This window comes from Rhinichthys klamathensis, unplaced genomic scaffold (genome assembly GCF_029890125.1).
Source record: "Rhinichthys klamathensis goyatoka isolate OS25496 unplaced genomic scaffold, OSU_Roscu_1.1 h1tg000121l_1, whole genome shotgun sequence".
Lineage (NCBI taxonomy): Eukaryota > Metazoa > Chordata > Actinopteri > Cypriniformes > Leuciscidae > Rhinichthys > Rhinichthys klamathensis.
This window is the reverse complement of record NW_026606658.1, coordinates 5,347,524-5,366,655: the sequence shown is the minus strand read 5'-3', so window position 1 is coordinate 5,366,655 and position 19,132 is coordinate 5,347,524. Positions and strand designations below refer to the sequence as shown.

General features: G+C 38.7%; 1 protein-coding gene and 1 long non-coding RNA gene across 2 annotated transcripts; one reads left to right on the top strand and one right to left on the bottom strand.

The window, feature by feature from the left end:
- The first annotated feature begins 2,167 nt into the window (after positions 1–2,167).
- On the top strand, positions 2,168–18,533 carry slc16a5a (solute carrier family 16 member 5a). The gene is made up of 5 exons (XM_056255643.1): positions 2,168–2,476; positions 3,558–4,002; positions 6,330–6,473; positions 7,273–8,094; positions 17,010–18,533. Exons 2-5 carry the CDS (start codon positions 3,699–3,701, stop codon positions 17,255–17,257), a joined length of 1,518 nt encoding a protein of 505 aa, XP_056111618.1. The 5' UTR covers positions 2,168–2,476; positions 3,558–3,698; the 3' UTR covers positions 17,258–18,533.
- On the bottom strand, positions 11,874–12,171 carry LOC130088723 (uncharacterized). Its single transcript, XR_008807491.1, has 2 exons — positions 12,106–12,171; positions 11,874–12,072 (listed from the first exon to the last, which is right to left on the bottom strand). It is a non-coding gene; the product is annotated as an uncharacterized LOC130088723 (long non-coding RNA).
- Positions 18,534–19,132: the final 599 nt, after the last annotated feature.

The following is a 19,132-nucleotide window of genomic DNA, read 5'->3' as shown; positions in this document are numbered from 1 at the left end:
GGCTTCAGGTCTGGTTTCAAAGCAGAGTCCTGGATTCAAATCTAGAGGGCACCGTTTAAGTCTCTCTCCACCCCACCTGTTTGTCTAGTGTTGTGCCTTTGACCTGTCGTGCCCTATGTGTTTTTCACTCCTAGATTACTCTTCTTAAAATGCAGATTGTTAAAATCTCATGTTTTGTTTTGACTAAGTCAGTTCTGTTCCTTGACTCAGATACTGAATGTACCCATTTCCCCTGAGTTTGTTCTTGTTCTTGTTTCAGTGGTTCATCTATATTTAGCTTTTTCATTTCTGCCCCAATGCACTTTTAATTTTGCACCTACCTACATTATAATGTTCTCACTGTGTGGATTTTGTTTTCAGATTTTGTTCTATTTTTAGAATCGAACCCCATGTTAGGCATTAGAAAATGTCATGTGCAGTCTCAAGTTTTATTTAAGACGGTTCAGGAAACTGATATGAATGTCACATTGACTGCTGATGCTTTACAGCACTTGAGACTTCTTTGTATCGTTTCCTTAAAGAAATCTGCCATTCTCCTTTAGGTCTTGTACCATGTGTTGTTTAAGATCAAACAAAAAGATAGATAAAAGATATTTTCTTTGTGAAAATATTTATGCTATTCTGAAAAACCAGGAGGTTGACGTTTTGGAACGGCAACTTGGAAGCATGCAATGTGTTGAGTATGTAATGTTATATGCTGGGATATTGTCATATTGTAAAGGTGAATTGGTGCATGGACAGTTTACAGATGGTATTAATAACACTTAAGAAGTGGAAAATCTGGCCCTATTTTGTTTGTTTTGTAGAGATCACTAAAATCAAACTTGGAAAAACTTGCTTGCTAAGGCAAAATATATTTTTGCAACACCCCGTGTATTTCTATTTGGTTTAAAAAATTGACTTTCAATCAATGTTTTTGAGCCGGCCAAAAGTGCAGTACTCTGTCAACATTTTCAGATAAAAGTTAAAAACAAGGTCCGTGTTTAACAGAAGAGTTTTTTTTTTTTTTTTCTGCCATGATAGTTAGTCTACAACACCTGCATGCTTTAATATACAGTACACATACATTTAAACGTGCTGAAAACCTGCTCTTTCATCAGATGTTTTGGGTGTATTGCATTGTCAATAGTATTGATGTAAAGTGTCAAATATGTCACTATAGGCTATGGAGATTGTGGAGCTAAGTGTTCTGGAAATGAATAGTCTTGATCAGACTGTCCTTTTCAATATTCATTTTTTGTTTGTTTTCATTTTTGAAGTTTGTCTTCTGATGCAGTTTCTTGCAATGTACAGATTGCAAAATGATAATGTTTGATTTTTATCATAAAATGTGTTTGTGTTTCAGACTTGTGGCATGTACAATTTTTTACATTAAAACTTTGAATATGTATTCTGTTTAAAAAAAACATTTTGACATTTAGAAAAATAGAAATCTATATTATATAAATGTATATTAGATTTTAGATTTTGTGCTCACAAACCGTAATTTTAGGACAGCTAAATATTTTTGAGCCTTAAAAAAAATCACTATTGAAATGTTAATTTGCCATATCAGGAAAGCATTATTTTAAAATTTACTGATGTTTAATTTTGATGGAAACCCTGTAAATAATACTAGGCTATATGATTTTAAGGGATAATTTACCCCCAATTTTTTTATTTTGACCAGATATGTCGTTTCTACCATGGAACACAAAATGAGAAGTTGGGCAGAATGACAGTCTCAGTCACTACTCGCTTTTATAGTGACAGACATTCTGCCCAACATCTGCCACTGAAGAAAGTTCCACAGACATTTCTTTCTTTCTTCTTTAACTATCTCAGCTCGATGGCTATATACTTTAATTCAGGTGATCTAAATTAAAATGGTCGTAATATGTTTAACTTGTAAATGATTAGTATTGGAAAATAACCGAGCGTGTTTTGGGTAAGAATAAGATGTTTGTTTTGGATTTAGAAACTACTGCACAAAGGACATTGCGTCATGGGATCAGTAGCCTGTTACTTTACTCTACTGTTGGGGGTAATTTTACTTTTAATAATCATAACAGTTGCTGTATGAATGGACTAAAAAACGCATTAAAATAAAGTCTGTGGGTTATATTTGCTAAACTACGCCAGCATATTGAAACCCGCCCTTCAGCGCGGCACTAGGCGGAGGAGACCGAGTCGCTCTGGGGGAAAGGCAAGAGGAAATGCCATGCCATCGCCCCGGTACTCAAATTTCCCTACGTGTAGACTGTTAAAGGAGCCGTTACCAATTTAATCTAGCTCTCTCCATTTGTGTTATGTAGTCATAGTGGGATATGTGAAAGAACAGGCTGTTACATTTGCCTTTGCTTAATCGCCCGGAGCCTGAAACTGCTCCCTCTCAGTGCCTCCTCCTTCCTACCGCTGATATGGCAGTCTCCGCCGCAGCCTCCGCAGCAGCACAGAGACGCGGCACTGGCGTGGATGCCTGAAAATGTGCTAAAAGGTTTGTTTGTTGTTTAGCTTGTCAAGCTTTGAATTTTACCGTGTTTGAGCATGGCAATACGCATTTTTTCCACTCGTATCGGGCTTGAAGAACAGGATGAAATTTTGACATTGACTCGTGTCATCCCGGTGATGTGGCCAATTTCAGGTAATTTCAATAAAAGACTGTTTTGAGAAGCTTACTTTAGGGCTTTAGCCGGTCAAACACGTCTTAAAGGGTTTTTTTTTTCTAAAGTGTTTTGGCAGCTATTGTAAGCACATAGGCTACGCTACATCGGCTTTTCGTTTAGTGTCTTTGTTGTTTATGTATAAAGTCGCTTCTTCCGGGAAAGCAGATATGTCATCATGTTCAGAACACTTTAACAGCTGCAACAAAAACACCAGACAAAGGAGAATGTGAACTGATATAAGTGGTGGGGATTTGTATTCATCCCAGTGAGTCGAATCTTTTTATCTGTTCGTTCAGTGACCCCTAAGTTACATCGTAACGCCAGGTCGCGACACATGAATGTCATTTTATATGAAAAAGTTTGTCATTACACCCTCAGGTTGTTCCAAACCTCAGGTTCTTTCTTCTGTTGAACACAAAAAATATATTTTAAAGAATATGTTGACAGACAGTTGACTGGGTGCCACTGACTTAAGAAAAACAATACTATGGAAGTCACTGTCTGGTTACCATACCAACCTTCTTCAAAATTTCTTCCTTTGCATTCAACAGAAGAAAGAAACCAATTCAGTGACTTAGAAGATTACAAGAAAAACTAAAAACGACTACATCCAGATGTGTTGTAGTAGGTTTTAGACAAATGTTCATTTGGTTAATATTAAGTTAGGCTACAGATGAAACAAACTGAAACATTTCTAAGGTGGATGTGACCAATAACCCGGCCTTCCCCCTCTGGTCCACTTGAACTTGGAAAAGTAAACAAAGAGGAGTTTGACATGTTCATACTAGAACTCACTTTTGTAGCTTCTATATTTTACAAATTCTGTCCTGTTTGTATGGAAAATGTTTTAAATGGATCTTTGTTTAATAAGATTATTGCATAACCCCCCCTCCCCCTCCCCTCTTTTTATAGGCTTTTAGCAAGGACACTTTATTTTGGTGATATAGAATATACAAGAATGTGTTTCCCCGCTCTTCTGGTGCTGAGAGCCCAAAGCCCCCCGGATCAGGTGGAAAAAAACGGCAGTGACTTGATTACCATCATTTAGGAAACATGGCACCTCAACAACCTTCCAGCTTGGAGGAGCAGGCGGGGGAGCTAGATGAGCCTGAATCTGAGGGAGAGAAACAAGGACCAAGACCCCCTTCTGATCAAGATCATCCAGCTACCTGCGATGCTCCAGATGGAGGCTGGGGATGGGTGGTCCTGGTGGCTACCATCCTTGTCTTAGCTCTGACACTGGCCTTCCCCGCATGCATTAGCATCTTCTACTTAGATCTTCAGGAAGAATTTGAAGCCAGTTACAGTGAGACATCTTGGGTGCCGTCAATAATGACGTCAGTTCTGCATGCCGGAGGTAAGAATGTGATATAGTCAGTTTTTGTTTAACAGTTATAATTTCTTCTACACTAGCAACACCAAACAAAATTGCAAAAATAATGACTTTCAGACATTCACACATCTACCATTGATCGGACAAACAAGAAGTCAAACCCCAAAACTTACCAGCCAATGTGGTGAAATCAGGCTGTTTAAATAACAGAGTAATATTCTGAAAGTGCCACAGTGTCACAGTATTTAAACTTTTTGGAAGAATAATCCTACAAACCGCTTTCTTATAGTTGTGTCTCTTAATTGAAATTTAACTTGCAAAAATACCTCCACTCCAGAGAGTTGTTACTTTTCCAGCAATTGTATTACAAAATAAACACTAATCAACAATTTAATTAAATTACCAAATTATTTAACTCAGACCCCTCGTATTTGTATTCAATGAGTTTATACTCCTTTTTTAACCTTTCAGTATTCTTAAAAAATTATTTTGGAGTAGATATGCTTGTATTATCTCTCCACTGTGAGAAGGAAGTTGTGGTCATTATCTGATTAAGCTACAGTGCCTTGCAAAAGTATTAATACCCTTTCTTTTCTTTTTTCTCACATTTTATTGTTGCTGCTTTACTTTAAATGACTTTTTTCACATCCATCTACAATCCACACACCACAATGACAAAGCAAAAAACACATTTGTGACAACTTTGCAAATTTATTAAAAAGGAAAAACTGAAATAAGTACATTGCATTAGTATTTGTACCCTTAATGTAGTACTTAGTTGAAGCACCTTTACAGTCTCAAATCTTTTGGGGATTTTCGATTTTCTGCCATTCTTCTCCTCAGATCCTTTCAAGCTTTGTCAGGTTGGATGGGAACCATTGGTGGACAGCCATTTTCAGGTTTCTCCAGAGATGTTTGATTGGGTTCAAGCCCAGGCTCTTGCTGGGCCACTCAAGGACATTTACAGAGTTGTCCATAAGCCACTCTTGCATTGTCTTAGCTGTGTGCATAGGGTGTCCTGTTGGGAGGTGAACCTTCTGCCCTGTCTGAGGCTCTGAATGCTCCGGACAAGGTTTTCATTAAGGCTATCTCTATATTTGCTGCGTTGGGCTTTCCTTCTACCCTGACGAGTCCCCTAGTCTCTGCAGCTGAAAAACACCCCCACAGCATGATGCTTCTACCACACACTTTACTGTTGAGATGGTACTGTGCAGGTGATGAGCAGTGCCTGGTTCCCTCCATACATGATGCTTGGAACTGAGGTTCATCAGACCAGAGAGTTTGAGAGGGTCCTTTAGGTGCCTTTTTGCAAATTCCAAGTGGGGTTTCATGTGTCTTCACCGAGGAGAGGCTTGAGTCTGGCCACTCTGCCATAAAGTAGATAAGTGGAGTGTTGCAGTGATGTTTGAGTTTATCCCATCTCCATATATGATCGTGGAGCTCAACTAGAATGACCATCAACTTCTTGGTCACCACTCAAGTCCCTTCTCCATTGATTCCTCAGTTTGGCAAGGAGCCCAGCTCTAAGAAGAGTCCTACTTGTTCACATCTTCTTCCATTGGGGATTATGGAGGCTACATGATTCTGTGAACCTTCAATGCAGCAGAATTTTCTTCCAGATCTGTGTCTTGACAAAATCCTTTCTCTGAGCTCTACCGGCAGTTCTTTTGACCTTGTGGTTTGGTTTTTGCTCTGATATGCATTCTCAGCTGTTAGACCTTTCATTGAGAGATGTGTGCCTTTCCAAATCATACCATTCAATCTAATATGCCATAGGATAACTCCACTCAAAATTTAGTGACATCTACAAGTGACATTTGAATGTTCCTGAGCTAAACTTCAATTATCCCAAAAAAGGGTAGGAATACTTATGCAATGTAATTATTTCAGTTTTTTTTTTATAATTGTACAAAGTTATCACAAATCTGTTTTTTTGTCATTATGGTGTATGGAGTGTAGATTGATGTGAGGAAAAAAGTTTTTTTAAGAGGTTTATTAGATCCAACAGACAGGGTAATTAAAAGTATAATGTATAATGACTTTTAATTACCATGTCTGTTGGATCTAATATACAGTGCCTTGCGAAAGTATTTGTCATACCCTTATCATACCCTTATAGCGGTAGTCATTGTAACAGTCATAGTCATAATAAAAAAAGAGGAACAGCTAGATCCAACATTTTATTACACACACTTAAGTGTACCTCTTAAACTGCCATGTGTCAATTACTTGTATGTTGATATTTGAACAAGGCAGTTCATTGGTGGTGTTTTGAGTAGCTGGTTGTTGAAAATGAGTAAGCCATCTCAAATGAAAGTTTTTTTTTTTTACTGTAAGCATTTTTCTTCCAGGTCCTCTGTGCAGTGTGCTGGTGGAGCGCTTCGGTTGCCGGGCGACAGTAATGTTTGGGGGAATGCTGAGTGGTTTGGGGATGGCGGTCAGCTCTTTCTCACATTCAATAGTTCACTTGTACATCACTACTGGGGTCATCACAGGTCAGTAAGTCCCCAGAGGGAGTGATTATGACATCTTGCTTGATCTGTATATGAAAGAGCAACAGCAGTGATTACATAAACGTCATTGTGATTATATAAAGAGTTATCGCTAAGCGCTTTACCGTCTGACCTGATATGAATAAGAATTTTCTTGAGCACACAAGAATCCTGCTTATGATCAGCATGGCTGTTATTTGGCTACAGGCATTCAGTACAACACCACTACTGCCAGTGCGAATGCTGTTTTAATTATGTGTTTTATTAAAATGACCACCCACAAAAATAGTTCCAAATATTAAAAATGGATGTACTGTAGCATAAAGCGGCAAAATAAATGTAAATGATAAATACATATAAATATAAATAAATAAAAATATAAATAATATAAATATTAATTAAATATTTAATATTACATTCAATTACATTTTAATCGAATGAAATATTTGGTCATTAATAAATATTATTATTATTAATTAAATAAATAATAAATAAATGTATTTACATTTACAGCTCTGGTAGTTGACAAGTAATTAATACATGATAATTTATTTTATATTATTAATTGATTGATTGTTAATTATTATATAATATAATATTGATTATCATATTGTTTAATCGTAACTAAATGTGTTATTTACATTCACGTATCTACAGTTACAGATTGTATGTATTTATTATTCATTGATGATTATTTAGTACAATGAACTTCAGTTTTGTTTTGTAGTTTGTAATTCAGTTAGCAAGTTTGTAAGCCATCAGTCAGTTCTATATAATGCATGACCCTCTGTTTGTTTTACAGGTTTGGGCTTCTGTTTCAGCTTCCAGCCCGCTGTCACCATTCTTGGCCACTACTTTGTGCGCCGTCGTCCTTTTGCCAATGCGATGTCCTCCACTGGTACTGCTCTGGGTCTGTGTGCATTGCCCTTTTTAGGTGACTATCTGCAGAGCAAGCTGGGCTGGAGAGGAAGCTTTCTGGTGCTTGGTGCTGTGCTGCTCAACTGCTGTGTTTGTGGAGCCGTTATGAGACCGCTCAGGCCTCGCAAGCCCAAAAAGTTAGAGATGATGACCAACAGTCCCAGACCCCCAGGCAAAAAGGCAGGTGTGCTGGGAATCTGTCAGAGTTTAGCATCGTGCCTCAGAAAACACATGGCCTTTGACCTCTTCTACAGTAACCTGCGATTTCGGGTGTTTTCATTGGGCATCACTTGGATGATGCTGGGGTTTGTGGTGCCACTTATTTTCCTGGTCCCTTATGCATCATCTCACGAAGGGGATCCAAGCCGAGCCGCCCTACTTCTTTCCATCCTAGGCTTTGTCAACATCTTTGTGCGGCCTCCCGCCGGAGTGCTCTTCAGCCTTTCCTGGTTTAAAGGTCGACACATCTACGTTTTCTCAGCCGCACTTCTAATAAATGGACTCAGTAATAGTATCTGCTGCATTTCTCACAATTTCAATGTGCTGTTAATTTACGTGCTGATATACGGACTGTCCATGAGCGTGGTAGGGTCACTGATGTTCACCGTCCTGATGGATACAGTGGATATGAGTCTATTCCCGTCTGCGCTCGGCCTGCTGTCCATCATGGAAAGCGTCACACTGCTGATAGGACCTCCCCTCGCAGGTAACAAGAAAACTTTGTATTTTGAATTATGTGTAGTGTCGGTCGACAGCACCATGTCACTGCCATGTGTATGTACGACTCAAATGAGGTGTGTTCAAGTCCTCCTGGGAAGTTCATATTTAAGCGTTGGAGAGTCGTAATTACGACGTCAGGTACGTTTAAGTCACTTTTGTCGATGCAAAATGGTGGTGTACCTTTTCTTATCCCCTGTACATATTGTACGATATTGGGCTGTCCCAGACGAAAGATGACCAATCGTGGTGACTTCTGTGGTGGTCATGGCTCCTAAACGGTGGTCCTAGATCGTACAGTGAGAGAGGTTAAAATACGGCCGTTCCCACGCAGACATCCCAAGTCTCCCGGAAGTTCCGGGAGTCTCCCGCATATTGATAGCGTCTCCCTGATGCCCGGAAATTAGCTCAAATCTCCTGGAATCTAGAGCGCGCATGCGAGACAGAACTGTCACGGTAGACGTATTCGCTGGTTCCTTCTAGTCTTGTGTTTATGTTGTTGTATGAGTGCACGTGTGCAAGGGGCGTGTCTGTATGTCATTACCTGATCCGCTCCAGCTGTTCATCATTACAATCACCAGCTGCAGTTCATCTCACCACGCTTCATAAACTCACCGCTGTTCTCTCATCTTTGTCAGATCGTTGTTTGATGTTTCCTTGTCTTCTGGTTCGTGTTCCTGCCTGGTGTTCCTGTTCGTCGTCTTCCGTGTGGATTTGGGTCGTCTCACCGTCTGTCTTCACTTCACCGGATTTGACCATCGAAGTCCCTGCGTCACCTTTCACCAACTGGCTTACTGTGTCCTGGACTTTGTGTGTTTGTGCTTTAAAATAAACTGTTATACTCGCGATTGCTTCCTGTGATCAGTTCAGCATGACAGAACGATCTGACCCAGGAATGGAAGCAGCGAGCGCCTCGTCATCCTCACTCGAGGAATTTATTCACCATAGTATCCGAAGAATGGATTCTCAAGAGAAAGAGAACAGCGGTGAGTTTATGAAGCGTGGTGAGATGAACTGCAGCTGGTGATTGTAATGATGAACAGCTGGAGCGGATCAGGTAATGACATACAGACACGCCCCTTGCACACGTGCACTCATACAACAACATAAACACAAGACTAGAAGGAACCAGCGAATACGTCTACCGTGACAAGAACATACTGTGCTCCAAATGGTGTAGCGCGCGCATGACAGAGAGGGAGAGAGCGAGAGACCTTGCTTGTGTGCCTCATGAAAGCTGTCACCCCCCCCCCCCCCAACAATCCAGTCAAACCCCCCCCCCTCTCTTTCAGTTTGGGATGTCTGCGTTCGTGTTTGTTCAGCTCATAAATACGGTCATTTCGACATAGCTTGAATGCACAAACAGGCATCTAAAATCCAGACACCATCCATTGAAAACAGACAGGGACTATTTTAAATGTGGTCTCGCTGGTATTTCAACATTTGTTCCTGCCCTAGACTTGAGACAACAAGTATAGTTTCCATAGATATAGCAGGGGCGTTTCTAGCTTTTCATCATTAGGCATTCAGGTCTAGCAACAACACCCCTGATAAACAAAACATTTTGTAAAGTAAAAGGTGGTTGACCTGAAATACTTTTGGAGAGTTGGAAAGTAAACTGCATTTATAGCTATTGTGCATTCAGCTTTATGACCTAATATTTATTGTGAGCCCATTTTACTTATTTGTACTTCAGTTGTCATAACACTTGACCATTTAGATTTGCTAAATCGGTCTCTTTTTAAATCTTGTTTAACTTATTTTTCATAGACTCATAGATTTCATAGACATAGATTCGCCTGGACCCGATGACAATGCAGTGCTGAAGTGTCAACTATCCTCTCCCTATGGAGGATCCCTTTCCCACTCTACAGATAAAGCGTTGTTGAAAATCCGGTTCGCGTACCCTGAAGTGATAAAATAAAACTAAATTCTTTATCAAATGTATTGGCAAGACAAGTAGTTTAAGGCATGGTTTGTAGGGAAATTACAAACCTGCGCACATAATTCAAACGAATATAACTATAGAATCAATTTTTAATGCGCATGTGAACGCCATCAGGTCACAGGTTCGTGTTTAAAGGTGCCCTAGAATGTTTTTTTTATTATTTTATAATGTTTCCTGGGTTACCCTTATAATGTTAGTATGTTTTTTAGATAAAAAATAATCATAATTTAAAAAATAAATGGCATTTTTCCTAGCCTGCTTTTAGCGTCTGATTTGAACACTCTGTTTGAAGGGGCGTGTCTGCTGTGGGATTCAGTGTAACCGCGGCCACTGCTGTGATTGGCTGACATGCTTGCATATGAAATAGCTACGCATTACATGTGAAACTCTCTCCCGAATACTTTTATTACTGCTATTATACGTTTTTACTATAACAGCTATCGAGATTAACGGATCGTGAGATGTTTTTAAAGTATTTAGATCTATTCCCATCACATAAAATGTTGCCGTGATGAGCATTGAGCAGATGACAGTGTGTTGATCGCGAGAATGAAGATCTTATCATTGCAAAGCTGTTTCTGCACTCTCTCTGCTTTCACCAATGCAAACACGATCATGTAAATACAGTAAGAGCTTCGTTGTGCAGTAACGTGCGTCATTGATTTCATAACGAGTTTGGCAAGTGTCCAGATAAACTCGCGCTGTGTGGAAAGATTGTTCTTTGATCGCTTTCTGTATATAATTTGTTCACAATTTAAATACGATTATTTTCATCCTACTAAAAGAAACGATGTGAAGCTGATATTTTAGTCACTGGCTTGACTTACTGATGCATAAACAGTATTGAACGATTTTGAGAGAAAGATTACCTGTCTGAACTTGAACAATTACACATCAGAAAGTGTTGCTTGGTAGCTCGATCCGAGGCCAGCTCTGTATTGGCCCAAATTGAGGAAACAGTCGGTGAAATGTTTGGACATTTCCAGAGAAAATAAAATTAACCCATTGTTTCTTCAGAGGCTCAGATGAAGGAACTAAAAAATACTTTTGTGTTCATGTGTACATCCACACTGAGCAACTGCCATGCTTCGGCTGCGCAGTTCCACCTGGCATTGAGGGCTGGCATTATGCAATATTTGGAGGCGTACATATTAATGATCCCGACTATTGCGTCACAGTCGGTATTGTGTGGAGAACCGACCGTTTTTCAGGGGTGTTTTTCATAAACGTGAATTAAATGAGAACGCGAAAACAGTCCAGTTTGAGATTCACTCTGTCATGTCCATGCACTGAACTCTTGTTATTTGACTATACCAAGGTAAATTCAATTTTGAATTATAGGTCACCTTTAAAGTCTGTTTAGAGAGAACGGCCGTCGTCTTAGTGGCCCCTAATGTAATAACAAATGATAATTTTGCTGGAAGTGAATCAATCAAAACTAACTTTAGCTGGAAATAATATTATTCAAAAATCGCTATAAAGCCAAAACAATCTCTGTTACCGTAAATTGTATGTTTATCTCTGTAAAGCTGCTTTGAAACAATCTCCATTGTTAAAAGCGCTATATAAATGAAGATGACTTGACTTGTGAATGTGTTTTATTTTTTAATATATGATTTGTGAGACACTTTATTATGCTTTATTGCTAAAGGTGCTATATACATCTTTTTTTATTTGTATTTTAAAGGGATACTTCAGGATTTAGCATTAAGCTTTGTATTAGTAGGAAACCTGTAGTATTTTTAAATTACCGTGCTTTCCACCCTCATATCCCCTTGGGACGAGAGATTTATGTATTTTTTTTTGTCTGGAAAAAATCCTCCGAAAAATCTCATTTTGCGTCATCGGAGGATTTTTTGGCCAGAGGCTAAAGACTACAGCCAGTAGTAGAGGCTGTCCCGCATGTTCTCAACCCGCCCATAGAGGGTGGGATCTCACTCACAAAATGTACACAGTGTCAGCCATCTTTTTTTGGAAGCTAAGCTAGCAGGCTCTTGTTCTGTGGAGAAAGCTGAGTAACTTAGTAGGAGAAAGCTGAGTAGTAGGGGTTACCATCCTCTTTTTCCTGGACATGTCTGGCCGTCGAGATCGTACAAAATGTCCTGGATTCAGCTTTTGCCCATTGTTTACATGCACACCTTTTGTTTCAATCTAACTGAATTCATTCCGATTGGTGAATCTGAATGTAGTGTTTACATGAACGCTAAACAAGTGATCGGTTGATGTGCGTTTTAACATTGCTAAGAAAATTCCCGCTCCTCCGTGAGAGATACGAGACCGGTGCGTCTCACACATAGACATCATGATGTCTATGGTCTCACAGGTGTCGCTCGTCAGTAATCACGCCACCGGCCTCGCGTAGTTCTCCCGCGGCCCTCAGTCTCGTCCTGCTCGCCACAGTAAACATAATTAATGGCGACTGTAGAACGCAAAAGCCGAATCCCGGACATTTTGGGCGATCTCGAAATCCCGGGCAGACTCATCACGGAGACTCACTAGTAGCCTAGACTTGTTGTTTAAAGTGTAAATTGCAGGTAACATTTTTCACGAAGATAATGCAATGTGCTTACTAAACATAAAGATAAGAACCGCCCACCATTGTTTTTTTTATGTTTTTTATACCAAAATGCTGAATATAATATGAAAAGTTGGTGCGTTTTACAGTGGTTTTAAGCACGCCCCCTCCCTTCCACTAGGCTGGGCGTGACGTCATAAAAGGTACTCCAAGCTTTTACTGTCTATGCTCCAGGCCTTGGAGTTACGTTATATTGGAGACCTAGCTAGCAAAAATGGTTAACTATTGTGTTTGTGCGGGATGTACGAATACATCAAAAACTGGGGAGAGGCTCCACAAGTTCCCCAAGGACATACGGCTGATTCGTGCCTGTAAGTGTTAGCATAACTTACCCGAGGTAGAGCTTAGATCGGGCCCAAAAAAATCAAGCAAGACCCTACCCGAGCCCGCTGTGTCCGAGCCCGGTCCGGCCCTGCCCGACACATTAACTGTAATTATGAGCCCGGTTTAAACCCGAATATTTTTTAATACGTGGGTCGTTAAAACTGACGTTCTCAACTACTTTCTATATTACTTTCTCCCGCCCGCAACATTTATGTTTTGTCCCGCTCCCGCCCGCAAAAAGACTTTTTTTCTGTACCTCCAAATACTTTCAAGTTAGCCTATGTGTCGCCGCCATACACATCAGCATACATGCTCCTGATCACTGTTATAACATAAAAGCAAGCGGGCTACTGCGTGCATGGTCTGGCATGACTGCGCGCAAAGTGCGCTCCCATAATAATTCCTAAAAAGCTGACATCAGTTCATCGCGATCTCACACATCTCTGTTATTATCAATGAATCTTTCATAATATATACACTATATTTGTTATAATTAGAGGATTTGCCAGCATACAGAATTCAGCACTGAACAAAAAGTCAGTTTTGAGCGGTGAGGGGAGTCCATCGTAAATGCTTCTGATTGGCCATTATTGCGTTCAAGAAATCAACACATGTCTGTGATTGGCTACATCGCTCAACGCTGCAGACATGTTAGAAATAGAAACTCTGCCTGTAAACCGTTTCTATTTTGTTTTAGTTGTTCTTATTGCTTTTCTGCAACAGATGAATAAAAATGTATTCATTTTTATGTTTTATTCATAGATATTTCTAGTTTGCGGGAGTCCCGCGAATCGTTTTATTCTCCGGCACACACAGAGTGAGTGCATTACCGCCCGCGCTCCCTCTTATGACGTCATCACCCAGTTACGGTAAAAAACATGCTACCTTTGAAGAAACCCCAATAAATGTTATTTTAACGCATTTTAAGACAGATTTTTTTTACATATATACACATTGAGCACTTTAATTTACACATTAATTGGTTGTGGTGGTTACACTTTAACTACTGCACTCTGTTACCGGTAGGCGTGGCCACCTAGGGCAGCGAAGCAAGTGCATTCTGGGAGTTGTTGTCTTTCATCCACATAAGCTAAAAATACATTTTCTGGCTTTTCTCAGTCTAGAAAGCTCCAAATTCAAAAATAATTTCACATTTCTTCTACATAAATGACCCATTTTAAATACACATTCATCTTTCCAGAGGTGAAGTATCCCTTTAAGTTTATTTTATTATTTCAAACTGCAGCACTCAACTCTACAAACAGCTTGACTTTTAAGTAAAGTCAGGACTATTTAAAAAAAAAGTTACACTTTTTTCTAAAGTTTGAAATTTGAATTTTTGTTTTTTAGTTGAACATCCTCTATAGTTGTATGACCATATGCCTTTTATTGTCGTTTATATTTATTATTTCAAAATAAACTAAATTTACGGAAATTTAGTGAAGAAATAGTGACCAGTACCTACAAAATAGACTTTGTTACACATTCATAACAATTTTACCCTAAAACCTTGATGTAAAAAAAGTATGAACACATAATGTGTTTACCTAAAAATCCAACTGCTCTTAACCCAAGATCAGATCTTGCTTGGATCAGGAAATGAACATTATTTCCTGTCATGTCTCAACCTTCCTGTCAAAGTAAAGTACCATAAAAAAAATGTTCAAGGCATTCCCATCCCAACCATTCTTGCAGTATAAAGAATAAATCACTATGATATAGAATGAAACATATGTGATTGTGTAACTATCTGTGAGGGAGTCTGTGCCTGTGTTTGAGTAAAGAATGGCATGTCTTCTCCATTGTAACAGCACTAATCTGGATTTGCCTGTTGGTGGGAGCGGAGGCTGTGTTCTCAATCTGGTCAAGCTTAACTGGCTCTTTCTCACACAGAAATGTCATTATTAGTTGAGCCAAGCACAACCTAGCACCTTGGAGTGCTACTACAGTAATACACATTATGTTTGGCTTACCTTATCTTAGGAAAAAATGGGGTGGGGCTACATAAGGTCTTAAAGCTGCACAAACAGTCTTTTCAACCACGTATCGTTATTTCTGTGTTGCAAATATTCATATTATTCATATTATATCCGAACTATAAATTTATAGTTCGGATATAAACAGTAAGTCTTTATGAGTGAGTCATTGAATCAGTCATTCAAACTGTAAAAAATAAAAAATAAATTTACAACCCGAATTCCGGAAAAGTTGGGACGTTTTTTAAATTTGAATAAAATGAAAACTATAAGACTTTCAAATCACATGAGCCAATATTTTATTCACAATAGAACATAGATAACATAACAAATGTTTAAACGGAGAAATTTTACACTTTTATCCACTAAATGAGCTCATTTCAAATTTGATGCCTGCTACAGGTCTCAAAATAGTTGGGACGGGGGCAACAAATGGTTGAAAAAGCAAGAAATTTAGAAAGGATTCAGGTGGGAGAACATCTAGCAACTAATTAAGTTAATTGATATCAGGTCTGTAACATGATTAGCTATAAAAGGGATGTCTTAGAGAGGTAGAGTCTCTCAGAAGTAAAGATGGGCAGAGGCTCTCCAATCTGTGAAAGAGTGCGTAAAAAGATTGTGGAACACTTTAAAAACAATGTTCCTCAACGTCAAATTGCAAAGGCTTTGCAAATCTCATCATCTACAGTGCACAACATCATCAAAAGATTCAGAGAAACTGGAGAAATCTCTGTGCGTAAGGGACAAGGACAAAGACCTTTATTGGATGCCCGTGGTCTTCGGGCCCTCAGACGACACTGCATCACTCATCGGCATGATTGTGTGAATGACATCACTAAATGGGCCCAGGAATACTTCCAGAAACCACTGTCGGTAAACACAATCCGCCGTGCCATCTGCAGATGCCAACTAAAGCTCTATCATGCAAAAAGGAAGCCATATGTGAACATGGTCCAGAAGTGCCGCCGTGTCCTGTGGGCCAAGGCTCATTTAAAATGGACTATTTCAAAGTGGAAAAGTATTCTATGGTCCGACGAGTCCAAATTTGACATTCTTGTTGGAAATCACGGACGCCGTGTCCTCCGGGCAAAAGAAGAGGGAGACCTTCCATCGTGTTATCAGCGTTCAGTTCAAAAGCCAGCATCTCTGATGGTACGGGGGTGCATAAGTGCATACGGTATGGGCTGCTTGCATGTTTTGGAAGGCACTATGAATGCTGAAAGCTATATAAAGGTTTTAGAGCAACATATGCTCCCCTCCAGACGACGTCTATTTCAGGAAAGGCCTTGTGTATTTCAGCAGGACAATGCAAAACCACATACTGCAGCTATTACAACAGCATGGCTTCGTCGTAGAAGAGTCCGGGTGTTGAATTGGCCTGCCTGCAGTCCAGATCTTTCACCTATAGAGAACATTTGGCGCATCATTAAACGAAAAATGCGTCAAAGACGACCCTAACTCTTCAGCAGCTGGAAACCTATATAAGGCAAGAATGGGACCAAATTCCAACACCAAAACTCCAGACACTCATAAACTTGATGCCCAGACACTCATAAACTTGATGCCCAGACGTCTTCAAACTGTTTTGAAAAGAAGAGGAGATGTTACACCATGGTAAGCGTGCCCCGTCCCAACTATTTTGAGACCTGTAGCAGGCATCAAATTTGAAATGAGCTCATTTAGTGGATAAAAGTGTAAAATTTCTCCGTTTAAACATTTGTTATGTTATCTATGTTCTATTGTGAATAAAATATTGGCTCATGTGATTTGAAAGTCTTATAGTTTTCATTTTATTCAAATTTAAAAAACGTCCCAACTTTTCTGGAATTCGGTTGTAGATTAATTAAACATTTCAAATAGACAGAAGAGAATAACATTTTGTCAGAACCTCCAGGAAAGTTCATGTTATTTTGTTCAGTTGTCTGAACTGTATGATAATCGTGATTTCTGTTTGAAGAAATTCCAAACTTGTGACCAGGAGTGTATAGGTTAATTTACAGTTTTGTTTTGTTTTGTTTCTTACTTCTCTAGATATGAAAGGAACTGTTAAATGTTATCATATCTCTGTACCTGTGTTACAGGAATGCTTGTGGACAGAACCGAACAGTACACGTACATGTTCCTGGCCTGCAGCATCTCAGTGGCCTTATCAGCTCTTTTCCTGATGGTTTCCTTTTACTGGCTGGACTCTCGTGATGCAGCCCTGAAGAACAGTTTACCAGCGTCTGGGTCTCCAGCTAAACCTGCAATCAATATGTCCACAGACTGCCAGTACAGCAGTGTGCCTACAGATGGGGACAAGACAAATAACGCATCATCAGAAGCATAAAACATCACAAATGTATGACCTGGATCGGAGTTATTTATGTTTTTGTAATTGTGATCCATATCAGGTACAATATATTACCCCATTTCTTGGTATCATAGAATGCGCTGTTTATAACTGTATCATTTCAGCGAGTGTCAAACCCTGGTTGTTTTGTACTTTGGGTTATGACACTTGCATTTGTAAAGATCCTGGTTTCACATCACTGGTTTGCCTTATACAGTATATGCCATGGCGAAACAATGCCATCTGTTAATGCTTAATTCAAGAAAATATTATAAACGCTTCTTCATTCTTAATCTAAAATGACAGAACGTTGCCGTTATTTGCCCAGGAAATTAAGCTATTTGAAGTCAGGAATTTTTTCATATCATGCCCTTAATATTAATTTCCTTCATTTTTCACCAGTTACACCTCTGTTCATTTTGGGGTTGGTAAGATTTTTGAAAGAAGTTTTTTATGCTCACCAATGCTGCATTTATTTGATAAAAATACAGTAATATAGTGAAATGTTATTACAATATAAAATGTTTTCTATTTTTATATATTTTGAAATTCACTCCTGTGATGGCAAAGCCATTACTCCAGTCGTCAATGATCTTTCAGTAATCATTCTAATATGCTGATTTTGTGCTCAAGAAACATTTATTATTATTTAATATTATCTTATTCTTAATATTTTAGTGGAAACAGTGATATACTTTTCTGTATACTATAATAAATAGAAAGTTCAAAGGAAAAGCATTTATTTGAAAGACATTTTCAATCTTTTGTAACAATATAAATGTCATCAGTGTCGCTTTTAATGCATCTTTGCTGAATAAAAGTATTGCTTTCTTTAAAAAAAAAAAAATCTTACCAACCCCAAACTTCTGTATTACACTGTGTTGTTTTATACATCATTTGTGTCATAAGACCCATGCACTGACAAACCTGACCCTTATTGGAAGATTGTTGGTCTAATGTCTCTACAAATTCAGTAGCCTACTGTATAATAAATGGAGAAAATAGTTTTGCTGTTATTCCACGTGGGCTCTTAAAGTTTTCTCAGTACAACTTAGCACAAATCCTCTTTAACCAAGACACATTTAAAACAAAGACTTTCAAGTTTTCCTGTTCTCAGTGAGTGCTTGGGTATGAGAAAACTTGAATATGTGCCTAGGGTGTTTGTTAGGTTCAAGGATTTTACTGAATGAGATTGTGTTTGTACAAAGGGCCCATTGTTATTGAGTGTCTTGAATTATTATTTACTGCTGAACAGAAAAAGTGTCACATCTCACTTTGTGCTGATTTATATGTAAATTCTCTTGTTGTAGTTGCTCTGTTATTGTGTTACTTTACCAAAGCAAATGACCAACTTCTAAAAGCTTAAAGGGCTGTGAGCCCCTTGAGAGAGAGAGAGAGAGAGAGAGAGTAAAATTTATATCACAATGTGTAATATAAAGTATTTACTACAAATAAAGAGTTTATTTCTATACTCAATTTAAATATAAAACTAAGATGTATGCAGAAAAATGCTCTGCTTTTTCTTTTGCTATCAATAAACAAGCAGAATTATAATTTGGCTTTCTTTTTTTCTAGGTAAACCTGTACCCACGTTATGTTTAATGCTTGGAGAAATGTTTTTTGGTGCCATGTTTTAAAGCTTAGACAAATAATGAATTTTAAGTGTTAACAACTTACATTCTGCATAGCATGCACGCTAGGCTAGTTATACTTCCCAAGGCATGGCATAGCGATAAAACACATACACAAAACTTACAATATTGATGTTAATGTGTTTAGAAAATGCCTATAATAATACATTTTCTATATTAAAATCCTTGTTTACTTACACAGTATGCTCAGAGAAAAGGGCTGCACTTTCGTGAAAGGAGG